The sequence below is a fragment of the Enoplosus armatus genome, chromosome 7 (genome assembly GCF_043641665.1).
Source record: "Enoplosus armatus isolate fEnoArm2 chromosome 7, fEnoArm2.hap1, whole genome shotgun sequence".
NCBI lineage: Eukaryota > Metazoa > Chordata > Actinopteri > Centrarchiformes > Enoplosidae > Enoplosus > Enoplosus armatus.
In genome coordinates, this window is record NC_092186.1 from 11,489,730 (window position 1) to 11,509,184 (window position 19,455).

At 43.6% G+C, this 19,455-nt stretch overlaps 1 protein-coding gene across 2 annotated transcripts in view; it reads right to left on the reverse strand.

Annotated features, from left to right (window-relative positions):
* Positions 1-1,851: 1,851 nt before the first annotated feature.
* The window catches only part of notch2 (notch receptor 2), a 39,876-nt gene continuing 22,272 nt past the window's right edge, over positions 1,852-19,455 (reverse strand). The window contains exons 5-35 of one of the 2 annotated variants that reach the window (XM_070909490.1): positions 19,203-19,336; positions 18,590-18,712; positions 17,294-17,527; positions 16,559-16,714; positions 16,287-16,472; positions 15,834-15,947; positions 15,614-15,727; positions 15,177-15,410; positions 13,687-13,797; positions 13,342-13,534; positions 12,781-12,926; positions 12,541-12,654; positions 12,273-12,392; positions 11,966-12,118; positions 11,430-11,658; positions 10,911-11,112; positions 10,518-10,671; positions 10,069-10,253; positions 9,787-9,919; positions 9,232-9,483; positions 8,922-9,034; positions 7,472-8,007; positions 7,022-7,363; positions 6,745-6,887; positions 6,436-6,640; positions 5,980-6,067; positions 5,674-5,827; positions 5,212-5,531; positions 4,833-4,980; positions 4,337-4,434; positions 1,852-3,918 (exon numbers count right to left, since the gene is read on the reverse strand). In XM_070909490.1, coding sequence (XP_070765591.1) covers positions 2,467-3,918; positions 4,337-4,434; positions 4,833-4,980; positions 5,212-5,531; positions 5,674-5,827; positions 5,980-6,067; positions 6,436-6,640; positions 6,745-6,887; positions 7,022-7,363; positions 7,472-8,007; positions 8,922-9,034; positions 9,232-9,483; positions 9,787-9,919; positions 10,069-10,253; positions 10,518-10,671; positions 10,911-11,112; positions 11,430-11,658; positions 11,966-12,118; positions 12,273-12,392; positions 12,541-12,654; positions 12,781-12,926; positions 13,342-13,534; positions 13,687-13,797; positions 15,177-15,410; positions 15,614-15,727; positions 15,834-15,947; positions 16,287-16,472; positions 16,559-16,714; positions 17,294-17,527; positions 18,590-18,712; positions 19,203-19,336 — 6,886 coding nt within the window. In that variant the 3' untranslated portion in view covers positions 1,852-2,466. Of the gene's footprint in view, positions 3,919-4,336; positions 4,435-4,832; positions 4,981-5,211; positions 5,532-5,673; positions 5,828-5,979; positions 6,068-6,435; positions 6,656-6,744; positions 6,888-7,021; positions 7,364-7,471; positions 8,008-8,921; positions 9,035-9,231; positions 9,484-9,786; positions 9,920-10,068; positions 10,254-10,517; positions 10,672-10,910; positions 11,113-11,429; positions 11,659-11,965; positions 12,119-12,272; positions 12,393-12,540; positions 12,655-12,780; positions 12,927-13,341; positions 13,535-13,686; positions 13,798-15,176; positions 15,411-15,613; positions 15,728-15,833; positions 15,948-16,286; positions 16,473-16,558; positions 16,715-17,293; positions 17,528-18,589; positions 18,713-19,202; positions 19,337-19,455 lie in introns of both variants that reach the window. The other variant, XM_070909491.1, reaches the window with a different exon arrangement.

The window sequence follows — 19,455 nt, forward strand, 5'->3', positions numbered from 1 at the left end:
GACTATATATCTATATATAGAGGTGTATATACAAATCTAAAGCCCTGAAAGGCAAATCATAATTAGTTGAATACTGATATTATTTTTCATTAAAATACACCCTGTGATTATACATCTAACCTATACTGATCTGTTGTATTGAAAGTACAAAGAGTTGTATTGCGTACTTTTAGAAAATGTCACATTTCCAAGGACTGAGCACTCTTTCAGCAGTCTGCAGTGTGTCACACTTCAATGCTCCATGTGAAACCATTATAAAATTAATTCAAACACCAGCACTGTGTGTGGACTAGTTGACAAAAACACTGTATATTTAAAAAACAACAACACATAAGTGCAAAAAATCTACGAAGATCTGGGCTTTATTTCAGTAAGCACATTTGGTTGATCATTTGGTTTTTTGCAACAGACAACTCATTTTATCATCAGTTTTAGTTCTTCTACCTTATACAAACATGGTGACCACTACTTCATATGACATGTATATTATAGGCTATTTGGTTAACAGAGAAAAGTACAATAAAAAACATTTTATATACAGAACATAGACACATAGCCTTGCATATGAACGGCAACCGACATGCTCAATTCTTAATAAAACCGCTGACTGACACCTCTACATGAAAGTACTTGTGTTTTGTGAAACTGCAGGGACATCATGTGTACAGAGAGAAAAAAGGCACTGAAGTGTCAGGCACTGGGAATATTGATGAAACGTGAATGATTTGGTTTGTTCACACAGACACTTGCAGTAGTAATTCAAACCAAAACAACATTTCTTGGTATCGGATGTGTGTGCTGTGTGTCAAACTCAACAAAAGTCTTGAACAGATCACGACACTAACTGGAACGAGGGTTCATTTTTGGCTGAAAAAAGAAAAAGTAATTTGGTCTTAGAGACACTAATGTTCCTTTTTTGAAGTTTCAAAAATAAAAACAGTGAATGATTGTCTGTGTTTACAGAGCAGTCAAACAAAGCTATGATCAACATCAACTTTAAGAAGGAAGACAAAAACAAAATTCTTTATTAAACCTTCCTCACCTCCGGACTTTGTTTATGAATCATGACAATTAAAAAAAGGTGCGCAGATACACTGATTGTAGTAAAGCAAAAGGCAAAACTGGTTAAATGATTTTGGAAGAGAAAACATTAACGAGAGGCAGTTTGAAAGGTAAAAACAGGCACCTCTGTAACATTCAGAATCATTCAAGAAGTGCGAACAGAATTCATATAAAAAAACAGAAAACAGACATTTTAAAAAGTCAACATGTCTGCGCCAAATCGAGCTCAGTAATAACAAGCAAAATGTGCTGTTAGTCTATGTACATTTCATCGTACAACATACTAAAACTAATGTATGTATTTGCATAAAGTTTGTCAAGCTTCTGAACGAATCCCTCAACAACACATGAAGTATAGTGGCAAGAAATGATATACAACGGCACCCAAACAACAACTCTCAACTCTTTTCTATTTCTGTAACAGTAACTGCCTTTAAAACATGGGTAATACACTGTGTTCTCACCGCACCTACAACATGCAAGTAAAAACTGCTTTTATTGAACCTTCTGTGTGTTCGGACAGATAAAGCTCGATGGGAAACACTAATATCTATCAACTGTAATCAATGATGTAATTACATTTAAGTTGTATGCACAAGTGTGGAGCAATTCAGTAACAAGATGCATCTGTGTTCATTTCTATATAATCTGTAATTTCCTTGGTGTTTGTCTTTTATAAAATTCCCCCTTTAACATGTTAAAAAATAATGCATGAATAAAAAGAAACAAAAAGGTAACAACTAGGTAGTTTTGCTGAATTAAAGCATCGACTGAATGTGACCCACCGTATTAAAAAAAGTAGAGTGAATGGTTTCGACGAGGAGTTAGTATTGGCAGGCTTATCACATTAAACATCAAATAAGGATAGCAGAACGAAACGACAGTGTCCTCCAAAACAGGCAATATCAATGCAGAGCGTCCTCGGCCCTGTCTCAGTGTCCATCTCCGTTTTTCTGATGCAATACCAGCCGGCCGCCATCTGGTCGGCAGTTCCTCGATGATCCCTCAATAAACAGTTTGTGTTTGGCTGCCAAAGGCCGAAAAGAAAAGTCTTGACTTGGGCCAACAGAGAGCAGAGGATGCTCAGCTGGGATCGGAGGAACTACGTGGAAACTGATTTTAACTCGTGACAGACGGCCAACTCCACGTTTTTTTTGGTATTGAGAACTTTTGATTTCTTGCTGATAATACTCAATGACGTTTTGAGAAACTATACACACAGTTTTCTTAAGTGCAACGAGGAGAAGAAAACATAAAAGGAGGAGGAGACCGGTTATCATAATGAAGAACGAACAAAGAGAATTAACGAGAGGAGTGAGAAAAGCATTGTATGAGTTACAATGTGTTGTTATTTAACTACACAGAACCCCAAAGTCAGTCTGTCTATGCTTTCCTCGGGCCGACCTACGCAAACACCTGCATGTTTCCCAGCTGCGGCTGTTGAGAGGACTGCTGCATCTGTTGCGACTGCGGCTGCAGCTGCACCTGCTCTGGAATGTGTGTGTGGTGTGAAGACGGCAGTGCATGGTGGGGGTTCCCCAGAGGGGTGGGGCTGGTGGTGACATCAGACCAGTCCGAGTTGGAGTGAGGCGAAGAGGACGACCAAGGGTCTGGGGACTCGGGCGAAGGGGTGAGATACGGGTGCTCGCTGGGTGGGTGGGCAGAGTGGCCAGGGGTGGTGCCCTCTGAACCAGCGGTGGTATAGCTGTGCTGGGAGGGGGGTGTGGGGTACTTATCCACGGGGCTCTGCATGGGCGGATAGGAAGGCAGCTGCCGAGACTGGCCCTCTATCCCACCGTGGCCTCCGTGGCTGACGGTGTGGGGGTGCTGCAGGGTGTGGGACAGCCCGTGCACCATGCTCATCTGCTCGGGCATCTGGTACATCATACTCTGGGGGCAGTGGAGGTGGCCTGGCCCCGGCTGGGAGTGACCCTGATTCTGGTTCTGCCCCTGGGACTGCGTGACCTGTACCTGCCCCGGCTGAGGCTGCTTCAGCATGGCCTGGCCCCCTCCAGGGGCCATCATCTGGAACGTGACAATGGGCGGCAGCTGCTCTCTGCTCATGGTGACATTCATGGGAGTCAGCATCTGGCCCTGGCCGTGGTGCTGGCCCATGCCAGGGTGAGATCCCCCCATCTGGTGCGGTACGAGGCCAAACATGTGGCCGCTGTAGCCATGTTTGGGCATGCCCACCCAGCCCTGCTGCTGTCCCAGCATGTGGCTGACGGGGGGCAGCATTGGTCTGGAGGTCGGGCTGCTCAGGAGGGGAGGGGAGTTTGCTGTGGTCGAGACGGCGCCGGACACGTCGGCTGTATACGAGTGTGGTGATTCCAGGGAGTCAACGGGTGACATGGTGACGGAGCTCTCTGGAAGTCCTCCTGCTGCCTTGACGCCATTCGCGCTCCCTCCTCCTGTACCTCCTCCACTTCCTCCTCCCACTCCCGCACCCACACCCGGCCCCTCTCCTCCAGCAGGCTTCTTTCTTCTCTTCGCCTTCATGTCTTTCAGCTCCTTTGCTCCCCCGCCAACTCCTCCCACCTTCGCTCCACCTCCGCCCCTCCTGCTCTTCTTCCCCTGCGGCCCCGGACGCATGCCGATGAAGCCTGCTCCGTTGGCCCCACACATAACGGAGGAGTTTCCTCCTCCCCCCATGTGGTTAGGCCCATTGTGTGGACTGTGAACCAAATTGTACTGGTCCAGCAGGCGCACTATGTCATGATGCATACGCTCTTGAGCGGTGTCGCGGGGCAGCCGATCCAGGTGATCGGTGATGTCACGGTTGGAGTAGTGGTCCAGGAGAACCTGAGCCGCCTCGAAGCTGCCTTCTCTGGCTGCAAGAAACAATGGGGTCTCCTCCTGAAGGAAACACAGCAAACGATTCATATGCAACTCTGTGTCATAAAGTGACAAACACACTTTAGTTAGGTACAGTTCATTCAGTAATGTAAAGTAACAAAGTAGAAATTGTTTTCTGTACTTCCATCATGTATATTTGTTATATTAGTACTTTGCTCAGTTTATCTGTCACTTCTGCGTTTCATTCAATACAGTTCAATACCAGACCTGTGCAAACCAACTCCTGCTTGATTATTGGTAAATTACATAGATTAAATATGACATTTTATATATGATATGATTGACTAACTTTTACTACAGTCATTCACTAGTAAGATACGTTTATTTTTACCTTTGTATGATTTTTTTTTATTACTGTTACCCCACAAACTAGGGAACAATGGTTTTAAATAGCATAAATGAAAGAACAAGAACCAACCTTATTGTCTTGCATGTCACGGTTTGCTCCATTCTTCAAAAGCACAAGAGTTGCCTCCACATTATTAACTGCAGCTGCCCAGTGCAGAGCGGATTTGCCTGAAATGGTGCGACAGTGAGAAAAGACAAAGAGGCACATCCATGTTTACCAGAATGAAATGATTACAATTTAGTGGCCATTATTTCTGTTACATTCCATTCATAACTATTTATTAAGAGTTACTGTCTAACCAGATTTTAAAAAGGAAGCATTGCAGCATCTTTACTTTAAGGTTTATTAACATGAACATTTCAGATTTGCATGTATGGATCTAATCCGGAAGCTTGTCCTGCTTCCTTACTAGCATGATTCCTCATAGTAACACTGCAGTTCCGATAGGAGCAGTATTGTAATCCAGATAACTGTGAACATGACATGCTATTATTCATACAACAGACTTCCAGAACAAAAATAAGACATTCCACGTGAAGAGTAAATATGGGAAAGGTTTGCTGACCGTGGTCGTCTACAGCATTGATGTCAGCATGGCAGTGGATCAGCTCTTCCACCATGCCCTCCACAGCTAGCCTGGCTGCTAGGATCAGAGGAGTAGTGCCATCATTCATACGACCATCCAGTTCTGTTGCACGATTACGGATCAGAATCTGAAGGAAGACACAGACACACGGGACTTGATGAATAATACATGACAGACCACAGCAGATTTCACAATGAATTATCTGTTCACACCTTCACCTTTGTTTATGACTACAATTAAATTAGTGACTACAATGGTGGAATTGGTATCAGTCAAAACCTAAATAAAATTGTTTTGGCTGACCAATTTTAAATCCACCTCAAGTTTATAAGCACTTCTGATCAAACAGTTGTCTCACCTGGAAGACTCCTTGGGCATCAGAAGCCACGGCAGCATGCAGAGGAGTTCTGCCCATGTTGTCATGGGCGTTGGGATCTGCCCCAGCGTCCAGCAGTCTCTTAGCAGCATCAGCCCTGGCGTAGCGGGCAGCCAGGTGGAGCGCTGTTTCTCCCGTACGGTCAGTCTGAGCCATCAAAGAGGCACCCTGAGCGATCAGGTCTGAAATGACACTTGGCCCTGGTTCATCTCCTCCACTCTCTTCCTCCTCTTCTCCATGCAGGCTGCAGTCTGGGCCTCCACCATTACGCAGCGACGCCAACATCAGCGGGGTGAAGCCGTCTGAGAGAAGAGAAATTCAGTATTACAGACATAAATTCAAAATTCTAAATCAATCAATTATATATATATATATATATATATATATATATATATATATATATATATATATATATGTATATAGTCAGAAGTATGTTTTTCTCACCAGGTCCTTTGACGTTAACATCCAGGCAGTCAGCATCGAGGTCGGCCTGTGGCGGAGTGAGGGTGATGTCAGCAGCCTTGCGATGCTGCAGGGTCCACTCCCTTCGGTCAACAGTTCCATCCATAGCGATGGGCAGCAAGGGTTTGTCTTCAGTCTGTGAAAAGCAACAGAACTTGAAACAACATTCACAACGACCAAAAACCTTTCCTCATGTTCCAAACATTCCTTACCCAATTTAATTCAAACTACTCCAACAATCCATCAGCCTTATTTAGACCTTTCTTTTTTCTTCCTCAATTCACTTACTCTTGGTTTCTTGGATGGGACCTCGTCTTCCAGCCATCTCTGACTCTGACCTCCATCAATCATGGCTCCATCCTGGGTCTTGAAATTCCTGATGTGATAAAACCCCCCAAAAGGTTTAAGCGACTTATATTTATTCCAGGACGCAGTACGCATGCTATGTTCCCAGCTATGCTCTGCTTCACACTCAATCAACCAGCAGCATTGATCACTGGGAGCTGTCCAGTACAACTACAGTCTTCTGTTGATGCAGTTGAGCTATTTAACAAACAGTATCTTACACAAAGGTCTCTTGACAGTAAGAGAGATACATGTTCACTTTCTCGGCCCACATTTCCCCCAGATCATCTGAGAAACCCTACATTTCATCTCTGGTATGTGGTATATCACTCCAGTAGTTGTTACCATATATCATGTTTCAAACTTTAACACAAGCTGTTTGTCTGTATATCCACTCACTTCATGTCAAAGTCATCCTGTCCGACAGGCTCTCTCCTCTTGTCATTTTTATTGGCCATGAAGCCATCAGGCAGCCACAGGACACCATGTTTATGCTTCCTCTTAGCTGCTAGCATCCCCAGCACCAGGATAAGCAGAATAATAACCACTGCCACTCCAACCAGGTACAGCAGGTAGGGCGGACCAGATGGCTCGTCTGGTTTACCTGCAGGATAAATGTCTAAATACCATTTGTTTTGTCTTCATTTGATTTAGGTTTTTACCTCAAAACAAAATTCAAATTCGCCGCTGAATGACAGGCCTACTTACTTTTAACTGACACTAGAGGGTAAGGCAGTTCAGCCTTGATGTGTGCTGCTGCAATGAAGGACGCAGCCTCATCAGTGTTGGAGAAACAGTTGGCAGAGCTCTGGGAACATTCGCGGTTGTCAATTTCCAGGTGCACCACAGATCTGCGCAGACAAACGTGAAAATACAAAGACAGTTAATGACACGCAGTTAACTGGTGTTTAATTTCAAGCTTCTGAGTATTATATGAGCTAAAAAGAAGAGAAATTATATAAATCCCATCATGAACTATCCTTACCCAATAACCTCCCTCTCCAGCTCCCGCTTGATTCTGTTCCTCTGTACATGTCGTCCGTGCTCCTCCTCCACCCCATAGTAAGGGTACACCATTGGCTCCTTCTTTTCATTCAGCTTCACCTGCAGGTTGGTGTGCAGCAGGGCTCCCAGAGAGCGCAAGAAACCCCTTAAGTCTCCAAGCAGCTCCTTAGGCTGCAGCCGGACCACGATAACCAGTGTGCCATGCGCCATATTGGCTGGAGTGTCAGCAGAACAGTCCAGGCCGTCCCAGCCACAAGCCTCCGTGTAGCAGCTCTGGTCACAGATGCGGTTACCGTAGTGGTCTGCGCAGTACTTGTCATACCTGAAAATACACAGTACGAGGAGGATGGGTAGTTTTTGGGTTCAAAAATGTTTTACTTTATAGGTGAATGCAACAGCAATGACAAAAATAAAGAGGAGGGTCACATACTTGCAGGGGGTCGGTGGGGTCTCCTGGCACTCAAAGCTGTCAAAGAGGCATCCAGAGTTGTCACACTCCTCATCACAACGTCCGTTCTTAAAGAGATCCCAGCAGGGAACACTGGCGGTGCAGTTAACCCACGGATGCCGCCAGGTGAGCGAGCAGTCTCCTCCATCCCACTGACATTCATGGTTGTTGCACTGATCGTCACACACTTTATCTCCCGACTGCCGCTCACACTGCAGATAGGGGCAGGTCGGAGGGGCTGTTATGGATAGTTTGTTCTCACAGTATTGTCCGGAGAAGTACATGGGACAACGGCAGCTGGACAGGTATGGGTTGGATGGGTCTTTGATGCAGGTTCCTCCATTTTGGCAGGTCCACTGACATTTCTGTTCATTCTCACAGTGTGGCCCACCGAAGCCTGGCTGGCACTGGCAGTACAGGTGGCCAACTGGTGACTCCACACAGCGCCCACCGTTATGGCAACGTAGCTTTGCACAACTGTAGCCTTCTATTTCGCCGCAGTTGAACCCAGTAAAGCCCTATAAAACACAAGATGTCGTTGAAGTGTGATAGTAATATAGTCATTTTAAAAGTGAGGCTTGGTTACACATTTGTAAAGGGCCAATAAAACGTGATGTTTAATGAAACAAACTAATATAACTAATGTATATCTAGGTTCTCCTACAAATCTGCTGCTTGTCTACTATACCTGAGCCATGGTGTGGCCCTCTGAAGCAAGCATGAGATTAAGAGAGGGAGCAAGATGTTAGTGGAGAGAAAAACAAGCAATTTAGTGTGAAAAGATTGATGTTCGAGTATGAGAGCGTAAGAAATGAAAACACTGAGGTAGTAATATCAACCACCTGCGCAGTTTTATAATCTTCTGAATTCACTCCGTATATCTATATACAATTAATAACTTCTTTATTGTGAGCAGACAGATTAATAAAACAGATCCATTATCCTCTAAGACTTAAGTACCAGAAACACAGATGTTGTATTCTGTCGATTGTTGTGGACTTTTAAAGGATCTTCCTTATTAACCAACGTTAACATTCACTGTTATATAGCTGAATCTAGAGGGACGTGTGGTAGCCAATAGACTAATAAGAAATACTATATATAAAGAGAATGTATCAAGAAAATGGAGGCGTGTTACTGATTGTTTTCTGTGTTGAGAAATAGCAACACAATCTCTGACAGCCAAAGTAAGTGTTGTGTTTTCTTGCATCACTGCCAGCCATAACACTCTCTTTTCCCCCAGACACACCACTTTGCATCCGGTTCACAATGTGAACTTTGTGGCATATAGGCAAATCAAAACACAGAACACGGCACCGTTAATCAAGCCCTTGGACTAAGAAATTAAAGAAGAAAGCATAAAAGAGGAGAATCGATTTAAACCATGTTATCTTATGATAGCCAGAAAAGGGCTGACATTAAAGAAACTTACAGGTACACAGGAGCAGGTGTAGCCATGTACTGAGCTCATGTTCATAGAGCAGATGGCACCGTTGTGGCAGGGTTTAGACAGACACAGGTCCACCATAGACTCACAATGACGACCTGGAGAAACAAAGTGAGAGAAAAGAGAAAGTTACGCAGGAACAGAAATAATATTTAACAACTGAAATATGTTGCAGGATTAATTACATTTACATTACTAAAACACTGCACAAAACCACTAATGCCTTGCTGGTTTTCTAATGAAATGACTAAATGCGGTGCTGTTGTGTCCCTTTGAGCAGCTAATACGAATGTACCCGTGTATCCGAGGCGACAGCGACACTGGTAATCATTGACCAGCTGCACACAGTCGAGGCTGCCGGGGGCGTGGCAGGGCCCGGAGAGGCATTCGTTGAGATCCCCCTCACAGTGTTCTCCAACGAATCCTGGAGGGCAGGAGCACGTGTAGCGCCCCACACCGTCCACACATTGTCCTCCATTCTTACAGCGAGGTTCAAAGTGGTCAGGCTTGGGAGCACAGTCATCCACGTTTATTTCACACTGGAGCCCTACAGAGCAGAGAACAGACAGATATCACGGTATGTGTCAAGTAATAAACATTTAAGTGCTCTTAATATCATCTTTAGAGGCATTACGGGGTAATCATTTGAGTATATGTGTTGTTTGATTTTTATACAAAATACACCAAACATTGAACATGTATTTCCCACTGAAGAGAACTACTGAAGCAGCAGGGTTTACAGAGGATTGTGCCATTTGGCCCAACCAATCCACTGTTTCACTTAAATGAAAGGCAAAAATTCTGAAGTTAAAAGCTGCTTTATGTATGGATATTTAAAGGGCAGACTTACCATGTGTTCCAGGTGGGCAGGCGCAGGTGAAGCGGTTGATGAGGTTGATACAGGTTCCTCCATGGAGGCAGGGCCTAGAGTGGCATTCATCAACATCATACTCACAGTTCACCCCCTGGTAGCCTGGTTTACACTGGAGCAATGGAACAAGAAAAACAGGTAAGCTCATCATGTGCCGTAGGAATACTGCTGCTGGTTTGCTATTAACATAAAAGCTTTAGAGCCTACAAACCATGCACACCTACACCACCAACAAACACAAACAGCAGAGAATTTACTTACTATACACTCGTATGTGCCCTGATAGTCCTTGCATGTAGCACCGTTGCGACATGGGTTTGACTTGCACTCATTGACCATCTCTTCACAGTAGCTGCCCATGTATCCTGGCTGGCACCAACACTCGTGGGAATTGCCCACATTCATGCATCGCCCGGCGTTCTTACACACATTTTCCACTTCCAGACCTACAGTAATTGGGTAAAAGGAGGTGCGTATAGGGAATTAAGAATGTGAACATAAACAATGACTTCCTATTTTAAGATTTTGTCTGCATGCAGGAAACAAAATGATCTTTGTCAGGCTACAGTCAACAACATTTAAATGGCAAGTTTGATTAGCTACGATGCAATTTTCTCTCATGTTGACTTGGTCTCCATCTAACAGAAATTCATCCTTATCCTAACTATGAATATATTGAGATGACAACAAAACAGGAAGTAGTTCCTCACTATTCCTGGCAGCAAAGTCCTGGCAGGACATGTTGGGGACGTCACAGTAACGTCCCATCCATCCCATTGAACAGTGGCAGGTCCAGGAGGTCGCTGTCTGAGAGCAGGAGCCGCCATTGTGACAGCGCACCTGGCTGCACAGGTTCACAAAGTTCTGCATACAAAAAAGAGAGAGTTAAAGTTGGCTGTAAATGTTGTAAATGTTACACAGACAGAACATCCAGCCACCTTCTTGAGTTGGATATTTTCAGTTTGGTGCATCTAACTGAACCAACTGACCCTGGGTACTTGCTGTAAACGTATATTAAATGGCTTTTTACCTCAAATTGCTAAGAACACACAAGGCCCACCTCACCCACATTACATCCAGACCCACTCACACAGACACTTTACCTGGCAGTTCTGTCCATTGTATCCCACGGGGCAGGTACAGCGGTAGGTGCCCAGGCCATCAGTGCAGGTGCCTCCATTCGTACAGGGCTGAGAGTCACACTCATTCTGCTCGTACTCACAGAACGTCCCGTAAAAACCGGGACGGCAACGGCAAGAGAAGGTGTTGATGTCATCAATGCAAGTCCCATTATTCAGGCAGGAGCTGGAGGGAAGGAGAAAAAGAGAGTACTGATTAATGACAATCAATCTCAAAACTACTAATGTCATACATCTTAATAAAGTACACAATCTGCAAACACTGGCTGATGTAAACAGTATATTTTGTTTTTGTCATTTTTGTCATGACGTTCCCCTAAAAAAGTCAAAGTTCAACTTCAAGTCTTCTTTTACCCAAATTGGACTTGACGTGGATTTGTTTTAGACCCAGTTATTATTCATTCCGTCAGGTCATTGCAGGAGATACAGAAGAAATCATCCAGTAAGAATTTATAGTAGTAAAATGCTGGTTTTATGGCTCACCTCCCAGTGCATTCAAGGATGTTATGTTCACACAGGATTCCATCAAAGCCTGGTCGGCACTCGCAGACAAAGCTGTCGACGTAGTCTCGGCAGATGGCGCCGTTCCTGCACAGCTGGCTGGTGCACTCATCTACCTCAGTCTCACAGCGCTCCCCTTCAAAACCCGGGCGGCAGGCACAGGAGAAGCTCCCAACACCGTCCACACAGGAGCCTCCATTCAGGCATGGGTCTACAGAGGGGAGAAGAGAGGCTTTCCATGACCAACCAGGAGGACATTTATTTTATCTAAAAAGCAAGTTTGTTTGTCTGTCTGAGATATTTTTACATTGCGTACAGTCTCATACCAAAGTGTAACTCAATATCTCAGGGGATTTTCTACGCTGCTTTCTACTGGGGCTTGGGATATCTCCAAACTCAGATGATATGTCAAAGAATATGACATAGGCGTCATTATACACGGCCGTCATAAATGCGGAGTTCAATTGGGTGTCTACAGCCACGAATGAGGTGACTGAATTAGTTGAAGTGAAACTCACTGGGTGAGCAGTCGTCAATGTCTGTCTGACAGTTGTGTCCGCTGTATCCAAGTTGACATTTGCACGTGTAGCTGCCCGGGCTGTTCATGCAACGGCCACCATTTTTGCAAGGGTTCTTTTTGCATTCATCCGCATCCTCAGTGCAGCGTGTACCTACACAATTACCAAACAAACAAATATTAGTACAGCCTCAATCTAATGTTAATACATAATAATAGATATGACTTTGCTCTCAGGCACACTGTTCCTCTATCCCACATCCATACAAACGCAATCAGACAGATGCATAAGGACACAATATGCATACCTTGCCAACCAGCGGGACACCGACAGGTGTAAGAGGTGTAGTCTGCAGATGGACGACACACTCCTCCCCTCTCACATGGATGAGAGGCACAGGGAACCTGTTCCACCTCGCAGTGTTTACCTATTTTGACATTGCACACATTTTGATTAATGATGAAAACAAGTTGAAGATAATCTGCGCTAAAACTATATTCAGGTGGCCGCTACAAAGACTGCTACTGCATTCTGTCTAGTGGATGTTGATATGGTGGAAATATGACATCACTAACCTGTGAATGGCGGACTACATTGGCAGGTGTAACTGTTGACTTCATCTATACAAATGCCTTGGTTCTGACAGGGCTCGGATGCACATTCATCTATGTTCTTCTCACAGTTTACACCTAATGAGAGAGGAGGGGTGATTCAAATATTCATTTTAAAATTCAATGCTTTCTTCTATTGATTGCTAAGTAATATGTTTTAAAAATGCTATGCCAAAGTATAATAATAATAATAATTATTATTACCTCTGAATCCAAGTTGGCACTGACAGGTGTAGCCATTATGTCGGTCCACACAGGTGCCACCATGCTGGCACGGACTGGACTGGCACTCATCCTTTTCCTGCTCGCAGTGTTGTCCCACCCAGCCAGCTTCACACTCACAATGGTACCTTAACACGTAAGAAAGACAAGCATGACTTTAAAACCTGAAATTAACCACATGGTACTAATAACAGCAGGTTGTCTTAGGGCTAGCATCAGTTCCAGCAGTTCAGGAATGACTATTTCTCGGATTGTTATATTATTATATACAGGTAGTTGTGCTGATAATGTAGATCTAATGTCGTGCAGGGGAACTGTGGGTGTCCTCCACATCTGAATAGAGTAAAGGCAAGCACTATTTAAATAAATATGGGGAAAATGGTTTGGATGTTGGCCCAGCTGTTGCTTTACCTTATAGGTCTTTTAAATTCCCACTAATACTGTATAACTGGTGTATGTTAGTCCATATTCAAGCTTTGGATTAGATAAGATAAAATGGCTCTCAGAGAAAAAAACTGGAGTAGCAGTATAAGATTAACTTACCCATGTTGCTGTTCAATACAGTCTCCGTGCACACAAGGCTGAGGAGCACAGTGGTCGGTCCCAGAGAGGCACAGAGGGCCGTGGGTGCTGGGTGGGCACCTGCAGTGGAACCCGTTGACCTTGTCCACACAGGTTCCCCCACTCAAACATGGGTTTGAGTAACACTCGTTGATCTCCACATCACATTTAACTCCTATTAGAGAACAATTCAAAGGGAATTAGTTGTCAAAGCATCCAAATCTTAGATCGAGTTATAAATATTTAGTCATTTTATCCCGCCTAATTTCTGAAACATTTCATACTGTTATTACATTGACTTTACTGGGATAGCTAGCAAAAACATACCTGTGTATCCTGGGGCGCACACACATTTGTACTCGTTAATGCCATCTTGGCATTCTCCGTACTCACAGGGGTTGCTGGCACAGTCATCTTCATTGATCTCACAGTTCACCCCTGAGTAGAAAAAATACAACGACAAACTCAAATAGAGTAACAATCGTTATAGGTTAATATAACATAACAATAATAGGTTATACACTTTTTCATTTTATCTGACTGTATTATGTTTGCTGGGCTATAAAAGTAGCACACCAAAAACACTCCGTCACATCCCTTTTGGAAGTGAGTAAGGAGCTGCATTAGAGGTGAAGCAGACCAAGTAGCTGTATGTGATAGATAACTCCCCCACCAGGGGGAGTAAGACTCCATAAAAGTGGAGTTTTAGCAAGAAGTGAGAAATGTTGACAAAAACACAGACAGACTTTGAATACAGCAGAGGCCTGCTGCGACTCCATAAACATGGAGAATTAACAAGAATAATATTAGAGGCACAATTGTTAAAGTGGGGGAGAGCAAGAGAGAGAAAAATGGGGAGAGACAGGGAGAGAGGGGGAGAGATACAAAGTGAAAACTAGACAGACAGAGAACAAGACACTTCAGAGGGGAAGTGAGGGCACGAAACCAGAAAGTGCGACCTGACAGGGTGACCTGACGCCACTTTTGGTAAAATGAGGACTGTACAGACTGCAGTACCAGGCCTCAGGGTGGTACAACGTACTGAACTGAGCCTATTAATCCAGAGCAGTGTGGGGTAGCACCGTGCGACCCAGACTTGTAGACTGCTACACACATATGCGCATGCACACGATGAGCACTCTACACTACTACAGTACACTGAAAGCTATCCAGGAAGCTCTAGATGTGGGGGATGGGGGTCTTTACATTCAATTCAAGCTGTTACCTCCACTATTAAACTTTTAAGGGCCATAGGAATCAATCATGAGGAAACTGTCAGGAGCTCATTAATGTGATCTGGCAAACAGATTATTTAGAATGGCTCAGATTTATATTCTCTCAAATAAGATTATGTGGAGCTATTTTATGCTTCGGTGAAAAAGTGTCGAGTGACAAAGTATCGGAGGAACTACAACTCAGAATCAGAATCAGAATCAGAAATACTTTATTGATCCCGGGGGGAAATTGTACTCGCAGTCTCTATGGTTACTATAGCAACCTGAAGTCAAGCAGAGCTGAGCTTTGTTTAAAAGCCTGCAAAAGAAGTGGCAGCACACACTATTTTGGAGGAGATAGTGGCTGAAACACCGGTCCGGTGGATATTTCAGAGTGACTTGCCATCACCCTCTTTATTCTCACATAGTGAAAAGTTTTTCTCAATGAATAATGCTGCCCCCAAAACATCTAATCACAGTTGTACAGCTACTTGAATGATTTACGTGCCACGTGTCAAATGGCACTTTTTCTTTGAAGAATAAATTAGAATTTACTTGTCTCACTACACAGGCAATTAATTTTGTAGCACACCAAGTACCCACCTGTGGTTCCCGGTGGGCAGTTACACTGGTAGGCATTGACCAGGTCAATGCAGCGTCCTCGGTTCTGGCAAGGGTTGCTGTGGCACTCCTGGACCTGGGTATTACAGATGGAGCCTGTGTATCCAGGATAGCACTCACAGGAGAAGGTGGCGATGCCATCTTTACACGCTCCATGGTGGCATGGCTCAGGTACGCAGTCATTGATGTTCTCCTCACAAAGTAGGCCAGTGAAGCCTGAAGGAGGACATTTCTTCTTAGAAAAATCACAAAGGCTATTGCATCATGGATCAAGGGACTATTTCAGATTATTTTCTGGGTCAAATAGGACATGGGGTTTAATGTGATGCAGTCTACCGTTTCCCCTGTTTTTTATAGCGCAATAGCTGTACACAAATTAGAATGGACAATGGAAGGACAATGTCGCTATTCCATTTTACCTTCAGCACATTCACAATCATATCCGTTGGGTCGGTCGATACATTTGGCCCCATTTAAACAAGGTGTGCTGGAACACTCATCTATGTCGATCTGGCACATTTCACCGCTGAAGCCTGAAAACACAACATGATGAGCACACCAACAAACCCATACATTGAAGTTTTATAACCGCTGGGATTTCATAAGCCACTACATCAACAAAGCGACACGTGTACCAACCTGCTGGGCACTCGCAGACAAAGCGGCTGACCTGGTCCAGACATTTACCCTGGTTCAGACAGGGGGAGCTGAGACACTCATTCACCTCTATCTCACAATGAGTCCCCTCAAATCCTGCATGCATGGAAAGAAACAAGTTTTAATAATTTCCTCTTTTCTCAATAGTTACACAGGCGGCTGACTTCATGTTTTTAATCCCATTCCTTTGCAGTTTTTAACCTGGTGGTGTCAGCTGCCTCAGTAGGCTGTTATTAACTCCACTGAGGAAGTTAGGTATTCAGTCCTGTTTGACTGTTTGTTAGAAGGATATCCCCGCCAAAAATAGCAACAAATCTTCATGAAATTTGAGGAACACGACACTCACAAAGACTGACAATTTCAATTGCTGCAGATTATAGGTCTGATAAAATTGGTTAAAATGTAAGATAATTTCTAATTTCTGCAGAAATGTACCGGGCATGCAGATGCAAGTGTAGTCCCCAATGCGATCTAGACATGTGCCATCGTTCTGGCAGGGATTCGAAGCACACTCGTTGACATCTTGTTCACAGCGCGGCCCAGCATAACCCCTAACACAGTTACAGGTGAAGGAGCCGTCGGTGTTCACGCACTGACCACCATGCTCACAAGGGTTGGTTCCTGATGATGAAGAGGAAAGATGCATGAAAGCAGAACAGATCAGCAGAGTTACATGTTATGTGTGTTTAGAACTTCGTCTTTCTCACCAATGCTGCATTCGTCTCTGTCGATGTTGCAGGTGCTGCCTACATATCCAGGTGGACAGTTACAGTTGAACATGCCACTGATGGGGTTGGTGTCACACTGAGAGCCCTCTCTACAGGGGTTACTTATACAGGCGTCATCTCTATGGCAGAGCAAACCTGAAAAGAACACCATGTTAACAAGGATTAAGTGAAAAATAATGTGTTCAGCCATTTTAAAAGATACTAATGCTGATACTGTGCTGAGATAAAGATACTGTGCTGAGATAAAGATGTCCCAGTTCAGAGAAAAACAAACTCAATGCAAATTTGCTACTTTGGAGAGGTTTACCAAGGCTTAATCCAAATCCTGTGTCACCAATCAGCAGGCTGGCAAGGCAAATCTATTCTGTGGTATAATTAGTGTATTTGACTGCTGAATCACATTCAATTTAATTCATTAATTTAACTTTAATGAATATAGTAAAACTACTAAAACATCAATTCTGGTTAGACTTGTTCCACAGAATGCAATCCATACAATCCAATACTCTTTCAACAGCAATTAATTAATTAACAAAAGAAAATATACAGTTTCTGTGTGAAGACTGATGCTGATTTATTATTCTTTGTATTTAACAACCGTTAACTCATTTTTTCATTTCTATTTATGTCATTATAACTTGATTTGCATTTAGTTGTGCATTTTAGGTTTTTAGGTATAAAATGTCTGTATGTGGTTTCTCACTACTGGTCTACCTGTCTTTCCGTGGGGGCAGACACAGACAAAAGACGCAACACGGTCGATGCATGTGGAGCCTGGGCTGCACGCAGCTGTAGCACAGTCATCGATGTTTTCAGAGCAGTCGGGTCCACTCCAGCCATTAACGCATACGCAGACGTAGCTGCCGATCAGGTTGCTGCAGGTACCTCCATTCTGGCAAGTGTTTGGCTGCAGGCGGCACTCGTTCACGTCTTCTGTACAGTGCTGACCTGTGGACAGGCAGGGAGGTGGACACAAAGAGGAGGAAAAGACACTGAATCACCAAATTAAGTTAATACTCTATGCAGCATGTTACAACATAACTCAAGGTATAAACATGTGGGTTTCTGGTAGAGAAATAAAAACTGTGACCCATTTTTTAGATTCTTTAGATGCTTACAATCTTATTTAGAGAGCTCTATTTTTTTGCACACCTGGAAAATGTGTAGAACATTATTTATCCACAGGGCACATTTTTAAATATCCTTCAGCATCACGTTGGCTTGCATGTTTGCTTTGTAAACAGAAAGCTTGCGTATGCGTATGTTAGTAGAGACACGCCTAGTGTGAAGCATGGGCCACCGTAGGATGAAGACAGAGTACAGAAGAAGGGTAGGAAGTATAACAACATGAAAGGATGCAAGTTATTGTCACTGGTCACAGCGCAAACATTGATTCCACTTGACTGCTCAACCGAAAAATAAAGACTGAAAAGCAGAAAAGCCATTTCAAAGTCATAGTGAATGTCTAGAAAATGAAAAGGAGACACAAACAATCTGCTGTGGATTTCATTTTAAAAATGTGAAAGATGATAGAATATTCTGCAAAATATACTCAACACACACACAGCAGGCATACAAAATACTTTTTAAGACCGTTCCCAGCATTTTACACATAAAATATTCCTGAGGCTGTGTTCAGTTCCTTTGAATGAGACCAGTCCAGCGGTGGGGAGACGCAACGCAAAGGGCTTCAGCAAAAAACATAGTGGCTGAACTTTTGGAACGGCAGTGTGAATCATCTGGCTAAATGCTGCAGTGGCCAATCAAATGCATGCATATTCCCTTTTCATGTCTCACAGATACCTTAAACAACACACTCCCACCAACACAGTCTGAACACCGGCTAACAACACAATACTGCTTTTTTAATGCTTTGTTTCAACATGTTTTAGGTTATCTTTAGCTACAGTCTGTACATGGCATTGCAGCAAACCAGAGTGGACAAACAGTGAGTATAATAGTGGTCACAGGAACACATAAACAAACAACTGCACACACAAATCCCCTTACCAGTCCACTCTGGAGGGCACTGGCAGTTGTAGGTGTTGACTCCGTCCATACAGGTTCCTCCATTAGCACACTGATGACCGGGGCAGTCATCAATGTTGTTCTCACAGTTAGTCCCGTTAAAACCTGGCACAAGTGAAAGAGACATTCATTTAATGATTAATTGTTAAATGTTTTAATAATGTGTCCTTTGGGGGGACACTTGCACTCAAATGCATAAGCTGTTCTATGATATTCTCTGGTGTACACAAGTATTATGACATGTCCTGGAAGTGTATAAACAGCGGCTGTATGTGTTTGTTATGTCTACTTGCTAACTGTAGCAGACAGATAGTACAGTGTAATACAACACAGCCAACAGGATCAGACTGTTTGCAACTCAAACAACATAATGTAACAATACAGAAACTCAGAGCTACATTTATTTATAGATAAACACCAGTTAGTGTTTTCTCTGCCTACATTCAGTTTTTTTCTCTTAAATTTCCATTTCTCTTTATTGCCTTTGTGCTTTCCCTCTCTCTCACCAGGCAACACAACTGTCCATATCTCTGTCTATATCTTGGTGTGTGGTGGCTGGTTAACTCTAGGAATTTCAGAATTTGAATCCTCCTACCTGGCAGGCAGTGGCACGAGTAGCTGGTTTCAGAGTTCTGGTGGCAGGTGCCTCCATTTAGGCATGGTGAAGGTGAGCAAGGGATGTATGAGCTTTCACAGTGTCTGCCAGTAAACCCCGGGGCACAAATACATCTGTAGCAATGACATGAGTCCGTTTCATAAATTTCATTTCATTCAGTCTTGACAGGGAACATCTGACAATTCAAAAGTGTTTTATAAAAAATAATTTTGTAGTAGTCTTCCAGATAGTG